The sequence below is a fragment of the Eucyclogobius newberryi genome, unplaced genomic scaffold (genome assembly GCF_026437365.1).
Source record: "Eucyclogobius newberryi isolate DKJ021-1_F unplaced genomic scaffold, fEucNew1.0.hap1 SCAF_13, whole genome shotgun sequence".
Classification (NCBI taxonomy): Eukaryota; Metazoa; Chordata; class Actinopteri; order Gobiiformes; family Gobiidae; genus Eucyclogobius; species Eucyclogobius newberryi.
The window spans coordinates 32,826,218-32,838,907 of NW_027315757.1; the positions used below are offsets into that span (position 1 = coordinate 32,826,218).

The following is a 12,690-nucleotide window of genomic DNA, read 5'->3' on the forward strand; positions in this document are numbered from 1 at the left end:
CTCTTTACATGCAAATGCTTTTTTTATGTCATAGACAGAGATAATACTGACTCCATGGGGCTCCTCCCCTTCCTAAAGCCATTCTGATGGGGGACAAACCAGTTCACCTTTTCCAACTTATAGACTAGTCTTTCTGTCACCATCCTCTCCTTGATCTTGCAAAGGACTGATGTAAGAGCCAATATGAACCTGGTTTCTTTACATCCTTTCCTGGTTTCAAAATGGGGATAACCACAGCCTGCCCCTAAGCTTCCGGAACACACCCTTCTGCCCACACATTATACAATGCAAGAACTTTCTGCAAAACATCTTCTTTTTGGTTTAAAAATAAATAAATCATAAATCAGCCCATCTTTTCCTGGGGCAGTTTGCCTTCACCAGCTCTTTCAAAAAAAAAAAAAAAAGAATTAATGGGATCAGAATTATCCATGTTTATTTCAAGTTTGTACAGCTGATTATCTAACATTGTGTTCCTCCTAATGATCCCTATATCCCCCAAGTTTGCTCCACTGTGGACGAGCTGAAAAGCTCTGGCTAAAAGATCTGCCTTCTGCCTCTCGTTGACTGCTACAACTCCATCACTTTCCAAAACCGGTGTGTTACAGTTGACCATACTTCATGAACAGAGGTTTCTGCACCCAGCTTACCACAATATTTCCTCCAACATGCTTTCTTTGCACTCATAATGACTTTTCTTGCAAATGCTCTTAGCCTCTTATATTCTATTGCATTATGCTCACTTGGCTGCCTCCTTAGTCTCTTAGTCTCTTATATGCTTTATTCCCAATTGCCTCGCTACACTCCATGGCATGCATACCTTTTCTTTCTGGAATTCTGAAAACATTACACGCAATCATTCCACTTATCTATGTACCTTCATTAACCTTGTCTAGGACTTTGCAACATGTTTCTGCAAAAACTCATAGGGCTGGCTTCCTCTATTGCCAACGTCAGACCAAACCTCATAAATATGGGGAAATGGTCACTACCTCTGCTGTGCCCTCCATGGTGTCCCACCACGCCCTTCTAGCCAACTGAGCTGAGAGACTAGACTTATCTATGGCATTATAGCCTTGTGTATGTTGTGCCCACTAACCAGCTGAATTAGAACCTTGCTGAACATAATGCAAGACTTAAAATACCGTATTGCTAAAACACTTATGACGGAACCTCAGCCTCCCCGTTTTATTGTGGGATTTTAAAAAGTATTTGTCTTGTCTATATATCTCCATCTCTCAAATTCCACTTTAACCCTTGCTCCTGAGTATATTCCAAACTATATTTTGTTTGGAAATTAATTCACATCTAACACACCCAATCAAACTCACTTCAAAATAAAAACGTTTAATTAGTACAGTCACACTGTTACATGAACAGAAACATCCCACCCAGGCCAGGGCTACTGAGCAATAATTATCCCGTTGCCGTTAACTGCAGTTTAATAACAAAAAAAGAACTACATGATACAATTACAAAAAGTAAATGAACACTCTTCTCTTTTGATTATAAAAAATAAAATACATGTTTTACAGCTTAATAACTAGTAACTTTACCCAAGAAGACGGGCTGCCCAGCTAGGACAAAGAGGTTTTCAACACTTACAAAATAAAATAAAAACAGCAATTTGCACTGTCCAGATCACAAAACAGATCACCACATTCAACCACAACTCTACTTAGAATCAAATGTCCAGACAACGGCTTGTGTGCCCATGTGTGCTACATTTATACCCCAAAGCACAAAAAGCGAACATGGAAAAGGCAAAGAGAGCACAGGCAGGCCAATGATCACGTATCCGGAGGAGACACTAAAGCGACACCAGTGCAGGGACAGTCTATCTGTACTGGTAGTTCATGTTTCCCTCTCCTCGGCCGTAGTTTGACTGGTTGTGATACTGAGAGTGACTGTTGCTGAAGCTCTGGCTGTTCCCTCCTCCTCCTTGAGAGTTGTAGCTGGACTGACTGTTGAAGCCTGTGGAGGAAAAAGACAGGGTCAGCCAAATAACAAGGGACTCCACTCTTATTCACCAGATGACATTGCAAAGACGGCTCAATTGTGGTTCGAGCGACTCAACGACTGCTGGTTTGTCGCCCAGATGTTGGGTTTTGTTGCAGTCTCAACCCTGTCCAAGACCTTCCAATTTTAAGTATCAAAAATGTCATTATATTATATTTTCGGGACAATAAGTCACACCCTTTTTCATAGTTTTGGCCAGGGTGTGACTTCTACTTACAGTTATTCTTATATACTTATACTGGACCGAGGAGTTCCGGTTAGCTTGACTTATACTCTAAGCAGAGTGCATTACCCGTTCCTTTTCCTCACCTTCATAACTGTAGTCCTGGCTATTCCCGGTCCCTCCAGTCACCTGGCTTGGATAAGCAGTGCTGTACGAGTACCCCCCAGTGCCTCCTTGGCTCTGGTTGAAGTTCTTCTTTCCTTGCCCGTAGCCCTGGGCCTGGCTGTACTGGTTGTAGGAGGCCTGGCTCGAGGGAGCGGTGGACTGGTATCCCGTTGAAATATTATTCGTGTTGGAGCCTTGATAAGGAGCTTTGCCTCCCTTGTGCATGGGCGGCTTCTTTTTCTGTTGCATCTTGTTAGGGGCAGAGTAGCTTCCCTCATTGGAATAGTAGGAGCCGTAGGAGCTCTGAGCAGAGGCAGGGGAAACGCTGAGCGGAGGTCCACTCGAGGGACTGGTCAAAGAGGCATTTCCTCCATTTGCACCACCATTGTTGTAGTAGTCTGAGAAGAAAAAGCAGCACAACTTATCAGGCAATATTTATTCCCATTAATCATAGGACAGTATTTGTAAATCATACAGCAGTGAAAAACATATCCAGCGGTTAATGGTCAAACGCACTGTGGAGGCAAATCATTTGAGAGGAAATGGCTGTCCACATGTGGACTCAGCAGTTTCTGAAAGCACAGCTGGTGTACTTTAGATTTGAAATGTAAAAAAACATAGTTGTACTTGGAAACTGGCAGCCTACCATTAGAAATGTGGTAAATATTTAGTCTTCATGTGAAAGGTGTTTCAGATCATGTCATCCGTAATGAACTTTAAAAAATGAATGAATAAAAACATCTAAAGCTCAGAAGTGAATACATTTATATTCAATCCATTTAAAAGATACTTGAAATAAAATGTTATAAAGAAATAAAATTAATCGACAGTAAGTAGTTCCAGTAAGAAATTGTAATGGCGGCATTTATTACAGTATATGAAAAAAACATGAACAACCACTGTTTATATAGTGACGCAATTCCTGTCATTCCCAGAAGCGTCTGCATTCTCAAGAGTTCAGAGTACCTCCATGATACTTGTTAAGATGTGTGGATACGCGCATGGCACAAATGGGTCTGAGCATGCTGTACAGTAGTAAGATAGCTTTTCACTTAATGATTTGAACGTTTTCTGTGATGGTACAACCACCCCTCAAGTTACACCACTAATACTGAACACAGGGCTTTATTAAAGAAAAGCTCTGAAATGAATTAAAAGACTCTAAAAACAACAAAATGTTTAAAAAAAAACGACTTGTGTAAACGGCTCATAATTGTTTGTCTGATCCCATATAAAAATATTAGCTGCTTTACAATCCAAGAAGACAGATTTTGACATTAAAAAAAAATAAAAAAAAATCAAACAAAGACACAAATTAGACACGGTAGAGTCATTTGACAGTAGAGGCTGTGTCCAATAGACCTTCATCTCATCATGTCCTGTTCTGTTCTGGTTTAACAAGTACATAAGATGAACCCTGTAGTTTAAGAGCGTCCAGACAGAACATGCACTTCCTCTTGTGGTGTCCAAAGGTGGGCTGGACCGGCAGATGGTCACTTTTCCAGGGATGACGTTGTTGGAACATTTAAAATTTAGTTGTGAAATGTCTTTGAAAAATGTCTAATAGTGGAAGATCTATTTTGCAAACTCGTGGAACCCATCACAGTCTGAGACAAAGTCACCTAAAGAGTGAGACAGGGCAGAGAAGGGAAAATATCACCATTAGCTTTGTGGGCGCTGAATGTAGCATCAGGGTCAGATTAGATTTTCAATTGAGAGGGTTTTTTAGATTTCTCTGCTGCTGTCACACTCAGGTAGGTCAGGCGTCAGAACAGGCTGTGAAGTGGTTCTCAAAAAGTAGAAAAGAGACCTGTGGCTCAGCAGAGACGCAGAGAAATGTAAAAGGACTGAAGATGTTCCCTCTGAGCTACTGTGAAGTCAAGATGCAATCGCTTCTACTTGTAACTGCATTGTTGCTAAAACTATATAGCAGATACAACAAATACAAACAGACACAACAATGAAGACTTACTGTATCCAGGGGTCGAATTGTTCCCGTATCCATAAGTTCCAAACCCGCCTTAAAAAGGGGAGGAAACACGAGCAATTAAGCATTGAAACACCAAGATATTCTTTTTTAAATAACAAAGCTAGAACACTCCAGTACAATACAGACACAAGCTGTATGACATGGCAGTATAGGGGGAAAAACATGTTTATATACATATACATATACATATACACACACATGGCACAAGAAACATTTACCTCCTTGTCCATAGCCTCCTCCATTGTTGAATCCTCGTCCCCTTCCGCGACCCCTTCCTCTTCCTCTGGGCATGGCGCCGTCTCCTGCTCCCATCATGCCGAAGCCCTGAACAGAAATGAGACTAATGAACATCTGCCCATAGCCTCCTAAAGTTGGTCAGAACTAATCTTAGTAGGATTACCATGGGTGGTCCCTTCTTCTTTTTAGCAGCATCGGCAAAAGAGCCCTCAGGGAAGAGCTGTTCCAGTGCAGCCAGGGCGGCATAAGCCTTGGCCACCTTTTTGTTGGAACCGGTTCCCTGGAACTTCTGTCCGTCGATCTCCACCTCCATGACAAACCGCTTATCGTGGCTGCCTCCGGTCTCTGAGATCAGCTCGTACTTCAGGCCGCGGCGCTTCTCGTTCAGTTCCATCACCGGATTCTTCCCGTGTTTGGTCAGGATTGGTCCTTGTTGGCGAGCGGTCTGAAGACGGGCAAACATGACGATGAATTAAAAAAAGGACAAAATAATACTTGAGAATAGCTTTAAACAATTAAAAGTACCTCGGCAGCATCATTTGTTTCTGTGTTGGCTGCACCGGTGACAGCGGTCGTTTCTATTGCGTGTACTACAGGCTTCACATCTTCCACAGTCACTTCAGTTTCTTCAGGTTTCACCGTCTCGGCAGTTTTTAGTTCCACGCCCGTGGGAAGACCCATATCCTGTAGGACCTACAATCGCCCACAAAAGAAATATGAAAAATGTACAATGAACAGTGGATTTTATAATATTCATGATTATATTATCCTTTAGGGCTGCAGCTATCAATTATTATAGTAATCCAGCAATTTATCGATTATTTTCCGCGGTGGCGGGACGAGAACGCAGGGACAGGACGAGAACGTGGGGGTGGGACGAGGGGGCTGGGGTGGGCAACGTGTGTCAAATTAAACAAATCATCGAGGCAATAAAATAATAATCAAAGCTTTTGATATAATAACTCTATATTTGTTGCAGTCCTATTATCCTTATTGTTGTATTCAAGTTAACCAAGTTATGATATGAAAACAGAGTGGGTACAAAGACATACCTTGACAGCCACATGGAGCTTGGCAGTGCGTTTGGACGGACCAGAGGCCTCAAAGGTCTTGCCCTCCACCTCCACAGCCATAGTGAAGACTGGGACATGCACAGGCCCAGTCTGAGACACCAGTTTGTATAACAGGCCGGGCTTCAGCTGGTTCAGCCTCATCAGAGCATTCATGGCCTGTGGAGGCTCAGTCTTCTCCTCTGGGGCTGACAAACATAACCACACATTTAGACTCATGTGTGGGGGGAACGCTGTCTTAACAAAGTGAACTTCATACATTTCTTTTGAAGCTTTTTCTTCTTCTTATTGGGACTCTTGTCATCAATACCATCTTCTTCCTCAATAGGCCTCTTCATTGGAGGCGTGTACTGGTGGGTATCGATGTGGCTAGGTGGGATTTGAACTGCAACATACAATATTTGTTGGAAAAAAAAAAATAAAAAATGGTTACAAAAGTTAAGCAACTATGTTACCTGTGTAATCTATGGGAGTCTCAGTTCGGGGTTTCTTCGGCATTTTTGAAGGAAGAGGGTCCATCCCAAGCACTTTGTGCAGCTGTCCAAAGGCAGACAACCTTAAGGCATGCTGTAAAACAAGTTTGAAATCTTAATGTCTCGGTAAAATTACTTTAAACAGTACTTTTCTTAGAGTGAATAGAGTTAAACAAGCACATTTGTGTTTTATATGGGACGGACAGTCTATCACAAAGGCTTGGGTTTTCTCACTTGAGCACTCTGTGTGATGTCCTCTCTCTGCTGACAGTCCAAGTGACCAATGGCATCCGTCGCCTCCTTCTCACAGGGATCAGAGATCCCAGCACAATCTACAGAAAGAATAACATTTTTTACACCCATTCTAATTCTATGTACATTTTCTAAAGACTTCCGGGTTTGTTTAATCCCTACCTGCCATCAGGATTCCTGAGGCCAGACACTCCAAAACTCTGCGCAGCGCTTCTCCTGCTCCCATCGGCCGGTTTCCTGTCCCAATGGCTTTTTCACAGATCAACTCCAATGGCTGTGAAGGAGAGAGCACGATGAATGAGGCTGCGATTAATAAACATTGACATTTCAGGTCATGATGTTGGCTCTCGTCTTGTAAAAAGGAGCAAAGTACTGTCAGGGCCACAACAGTAGACGACTGAGAAACATGAAACTTCACTCACCCATCCTCGCAGAGGAGCCCACGTGGGTACGCGGGCACACAGGTCCCTCAAGATACGGATAACTATGACACACGAGCGCAACCCATTGGCCCGGGCCTATGGACACATGCGGGGAGGGGCAAAGGGAGGAAGGTAGACTTTGTCAAACAAGGCCAATATTTCCTCTGAAGCATACACAGAAAGTGATTAAATTAAAATATGAAGCCACACAGACTACGAATTAGCTTAGTCAGTATAAAATGTAGAAAAAGTTTCTTTTAAACGATAAATTGAAAAATCAGATAGAGAAACGTTGTCAATTGACAATTTTTATGATGACTGAGCCATTAGTCAACACAACTCATGGTATAATGTTAAGACAAAATTGTGTGTTTGAGAAAGGCAGAACTAAGTGTGTAAAACTTAAGTGATGTCATAAAAGTCACGGAATACTACATTAAACTCTTTCACGGTGCAATATTCCAGGTAATGTAGCAGCACACACAAACAGAGCTGAAAGAGCGGGGGAAAGTTATCTACGAGAATAAGCTGCAGAGATGGAGCAGATTGTTACAGTGAACAGCCAAAGATGACAAAAGGCCACATTACTATGGACAATCATCAGTGTTTCACTACACAAAGGCAGTGTTAGGCTATTAGTGTGTATAAATGTGAACAAAACAACTCAATCACACCAAATCTGAAAATGAAGAAATATTGCACCAGGATATTAGAAGAGCTGTTTTAGCCTCAAAGTATTAAATAGAATTCTTTCAAATGACATTGTTGTACAAGTCGGTAATAAATGCAACTCTACAACAGTATAAAGGACAAAGGGTTTTTTAAGAAAAAACAGAGTATTACTGCAGAAACATTTCCAAAGATCAAATGAAGGACATGAAACGCTCAAATAAAAAACATAGAGCATAAAACCAAACTGAAAACTACTTCTGTTTTAGAGACAAATAAAGACAAGATCCAAACCTGGAACCACTTAGCGTGGCGAAGAGAAGCCAAGGCAGCCAGGCATTTGTGCCTGTCCAGAACATCCGGAGGATCGTTGACTGAAAGCGTTTCTATTGGCAGGTGGAATAAGAAGACAAGGTACAGTTTGACCAAGGGGAGTTCTGTCAGACGGCCAGGGGGTCATAGGCAGCAGAATAGGGCAAGGGGAGGGGGCCCTCTGTTGGACAGCAGCGGATTTAACTACCCACAAGCTCGGGCTAAAAACGATTAGGCAAAAGACTGCAAGATCGACAGTGATCGCCAAAGGTCGCGTTTCAAACAAATGGGAGGATATTGTTGACACACCAAAGGCTAAAGATATCCATCAACCATGAGTTATTTAAACTGCAACTAAGAGGCTGTTATTCTGTATGATTTGAATGTCCAAAAACTATTAACTTAAAATGAACAGGTGGATTTCTTCAGAGTAGTAGTGAAGCAATACACAACGGTTACTGTAATGGTTTGTAATTTTAACTACAGAGAAGGTCCACCCTCCCCTTCGCCCCACATGGGAGTGCTGCACTTTGCCCCTTCCGAGACAGAGAGCGGCCAGTTGGTCAAAGGTCCAGCGTCCCTAAAAAATTGACAAACTAGAAGGCTTGACAGAGAGAATCAGAATTTGAACCACAGTCAGAAGTTATCAGATGCATAAAAGTGGGTATTTAAACGGGTCCACACTGCAGCAAAACTGATGCTTAAGGCCCAAAATGGGTGTTTGCTCAAGGCTACAGGTAAGATCAAGGGTCAACATGAGCTGCAAATGCAACTCTTACTCTGTGGTTAACCTAACATACTTTAAACAGATAACCCTTTCACTTGAGCCTGTTTGGTGGGTTTTCAAATGTATTTCAGATCAATCTTGTTGTTATCTGTAACCTAAGCATTTCTTCCGCAGTCAATAGCCCATTGCTGAGTGAAAGGGGCAAGTGTGTGGCTTTTCATTTTTGCTGCAATGCAAACCATCCATCATCAATATAAAACACATGCAAACAAAGTGGTCTCTTCTGTGTTTTGTTAAATTCTCAGTAAGCCTTCAATAGTTCTTAATCTTGTTCACTTAGGGAGATGACAGCTGTCCAAAAGTCTTCCATCAGTAATCTACCTGCCCTGTACTGTATATTGGGCCATCAAAAATGTACAATTACATTACATGGAACTATGAGAGTCTAGTGAGCTATAAAGATAGCACAGTTTCATTATGTGAGTGTATTGTGGTCCTCTAGCTCCATTGAAGGCCCAATAAACAATAGCTGTCTAGCCTGATGCCTGCCTCTAAACACAGAGGCCTGCGGGATGAGCTTACCTTCTGTAGTCGCCCGCTCCATCTCCTCACGCACCACCGGAGATGTCAGGTGAATGGTGAGGGTCAGGGGCAGCTCCTTGGTGTTCTTAATCACAATACTAGCCTCATGGATCTCGGGGGTCACCACATATTTGTCTTCTGTGATCAACTGAAACGGGGGAGAAAAGGAAGCAATGTTACAGCGTGATGGTTTACAATGACTATTATATCCGACCACATTTAAGAAGTTGCACCTTTAATTGACTAATTAGATTATCAGCGACTTTCTTCAGCAGAGATGTGGTGGGTTTTTCTTTGCAGAGCAGCACAAGCTCCAGGTCCAAGTCTCCCTTAAGCAGCAGTCCTTTGGCAACCAACCCCACCCGCATGACGCCTCGCAGAGAACGCAAGAGCTGTTCTTTGTGGTCACTGTAAATACAACAGTCAATAGGGACTCCAGAAAAAAAGATTAATTTGGCATGAAGCGGAAACTCAGCGGCTATACCTTTCCTTCTCAGTATCAGTTCCCTCAGAGAAACCCTTCTCCTCTTTGTCTAGCCAGTCAGACACTGCTTTGAGGGCCCGTTCTGTGTGAGAAATCATGTTCTGGACGCCTTCCAGTTCCTCCTGTGTGGGGTAAATTGCTGAGTGTTTGGCCATCACGTGGCGATCATCGTTCATGAAGACTCTCATGGAGCGGTGGCGCATTGGGGGAGGCTGAGTGGAACATAGATGAAACATCTTTTGTCATCAAGGGGCGGAGATTAAAATATTATTTGGCAAAATAATCTTATTTTCTTTTCAGAGAGAAAGCCTGAAAAAAAACCACAATACATTTTCAATCAATACGGTCCTAAGTTCTTACTGTGTGCAACAATTAATTTGATCTTTTTTAAACTATGCAGATTGCAAAATTTAAATATAGGGATTGAATGTGTAGCGCAGCTTGTATAAACGCGTGTTGCTAAACCGCTAACAAAACTGCTGCATTAAGGTGTGACATATGAAAGAAAACAAGCTGACCCTTAACGATGCATCATAAACATACAAAAGTTACCATTTTCATCTGGAGGCCTTGGAAAGTTGGTAGCAGCGGTGTTAAAAAGAGTTCCTCTGAGCAACAGAGGATGTTACAATCCGCTTCTAGATTGGGACAAGAAAAACATGTGAGTGAAAAATTACACTATTATAACTAGTTATATCTTTCTATATTTTTACTCCCACAATGATATGGTTTGTGTTTTACTATACATTAATACCAGTCACATGTGTGGTTCAACCCTTGTACAGATACTTTAAGGTGTCTTTGTGCATCAAGAAGTATCTGTGATCCATGATGTCTGAATATCCCATTCACACTCTCACTTCTCCTAGTAACTGGACCTTAAATAGTTATCTTTCCTCCCTAGCAACAGGGCAGAACAAGGGCTCAACCAACTGTCCTCAGTCAATGTTATATAATGCAAAATGTAAGTTACTCGGGGGCCTGACTGACACAACTCTCACTGACTAGACACGTGTTATACTTTCATCCATTTATCATAAATCACCAAAAGCCAATTCATTAGTATTTCAACCACACATACAAGTACAATCCTCGAGATTAAGTTTTTGTTTTGTTTTTTAAATCCCTTTTACAACATGGACCACTCTGAAATAACCAGCTGCAACAAGTCACATTGTTGGCAAAGGAATTCTTGCCTGAGGCAGAAAACAGCCACATTTCCACATGAACAGTTTCTGTTCAAGCCCATAACTCACTAAAGAGATTAACAGAGTACTTTTTGTACAGATTCAATGTTATAGAAGAACAGATTAAGAAGAGCTTTAAACATTTAGACATTATATTATTTTGTACAATGTATCATGAGACAGTAATGAATGATCAGCCACACCCACTTTAATAACGGGCTAACCAGGCTTTGGCACAATGGTCGATGCTTGGAAGACCAACTCAATATTTTGGGTGAAGACCATCAATCACCCACATCAAAGGCATTATTAAAAGGAGACGCCATTTTAACTTGGTACAAATGGCGACGACCGCGGCAGACGATCCAACCCCCACGAACACGGGCACAAAGGGCGATCCTGTACCGAATCCTGCTCACAAACACACCGAGCACCGCGCGATACACACGGTACCGGCGTGAGCGGGAAGACTTGAGAGCATCGTAACTATCCACGGCCGAGCAGCCTGCAAAAGGGCCCCTGTAAGGGCCCCTGTAAGCACCACATTCAGTCTGCTATGGTCTTTATCCGTTAGCAAGCATCTTAGCTAACGCATACGATCAAAGAAACAAGAACAACATATCAAACGACAATAACGACACCAATAGCGTGTTTGGGTCCTCAGGACGGCCCATCCAGTCCGTCCATTTATATTATTATTATTATATTTCTTACCGTGAAGTCGTTGAAATGAGCCCAGACGGTATTGCGCGTTAGCTCCCGTTAGCTGCCGTTAGCTCCGGTACTGGCGTCAACAGCGGGATCAGACCACGCCCCCGACATGAGAAAGAAAGCTGTTCATTGGACCAAGTTATCACGTGACACGGTACGTCTTGACCATTGAAAAAGATAAGATAAGATAGTCTAAGGAATAAAGTCTAACTACAGTAGGTGGTGGTAGTGTAAACACCAAAGAAGAAGAGCAACAAAGTCTGAGGAATAAAGTCTGGCGGTAATGCAACACTTGGATGCCAACCGCCATAAAACAACAACAACAACAACAACAAGATAAGATAATCCTTTATTGTCCCACATGGGGAAATTTCATTGGTGCAACGCAGGTAGATACAGAGGTAGATACAGAAGAACAGATCACTTATAGGAAGTATGAAAAACACTTTCAGTAGAAGATCTCCTATAAATAAATAAAAACTCCCATAGACAAATAAATACATAAATACCATTGCATGTGATCCCGACAGTAATTGCACATGAATATGTGTCACGACAGCACATAGATTGCACATGTATTTCACAGTAATTGCACATGAATTCCAACAGCAATTGCACATACGACAGAATTGCACATCAGTATTAGGTTAGGTCAGATAATTGTGAAATAGTGAATGAACGTGAGCGTGAATGGTGTGTCTGTTTGTCTCCATGTCCACTGTGTCCACTGTGTCCACTGTCCAGGATGCTCCCCGCCTAAGGCCCAAAGTCACCTGGATAGGCTCCAGTCACCCGCGACCCAGAAAGGGAAAAAGCGGTAGAAAATGAATGAATGAATGAATAAATTAATAATAATAATAATAACATATGCTGAATTGAAGCTGACAGTTATGTTTATAGTTTATTCATGCTGGGTTGGCTTACCATTACTACTCATTAAAAACCTTTGTGAAAATGTGCTTGATGACATTTTTGAATGGGAAAAAGTCCTCGAAATAGTGCATAAAACACGATTCTGATCCTACAGGAGATCTGCAGTTTGAAATGAGCCCAAGGCATATTTACATGTCATGTTTTTAAATTGTTATTATAAGTTGTTATCTGTTCTTTATTGTTTACTTCTGCTTCTACTTTGTGTTGCAACACTAGAATTGCCCCATTGTGGGACAAATAAAGGCTTATCTCAAATATGCATTGTTCCCTCTTTTTATATACACCCTTCTACGTCAT

General features: G+C 41.9%; 2 protein-coding genes across 3 annotated transcripts in view; both read right to left on the bottom strand.

The window, feature by feature from the left end:
- The window catches only part of farsa (phenylalanyl-tRNA synthetase subunit alpha), a 91,909-nt gene that overhangs the window by 8,379 nt on the left and 70,840 nt on the right, over window positions 1-12,690 (bottom strand). The window lies entirely within an intron of this gene.
- Window positions 1,333-11,542, bottom strand: ilf3b (interleukin enhancer binding factor 3b). Of its 2 annotated transcripts, XM_072443641.1 has the most exons (18): window positions 11,464-11,542; window positions 10,115-10,200; window positions 9,563-9,774; window positions 9,312-9,486; window positions 9,079-9,226; window positions 7,752-7,843; window positions 6,789-6,884; window positions 6,529-6,640; window positions 6,349-6,446; window positions 6,097-6,208; window positions 5,901-6,026; window positions 5,624-5,829; window positions 5,097-5,264; window positions 4,735-5,016; window positions 4,553-4,658; window positions 4,317-4,364; window positions 2,326-2,742; window positions 1,333-1,971 (listed from the first exon to the last, which is right to left on the bottom strand). In XM_072443641.1, the coding sequence occupies exons 2-18, from the start codon at window positions 10,121-10,123 to the stop codon at window positions 1,835-1,837; spliced, it is 2,544 nt and encodes an 847-aa protein (XP_072299742.1). In that variant the 5' UTR covers window positions 10,124-10,200; window positions 11,464-11,542; the 3' UTR covers window positions 1,333-1,834. The 2 variants fall into 2 exon arrangements, with proteins under 2 accessions (XP_072299742.1, XP_072299743.1); XM_072443642.1 differs by lacking the exons at window positions 1,333-1,971; window positions 2,326-2,742 and adding an exon at window positions 3,720-3,966.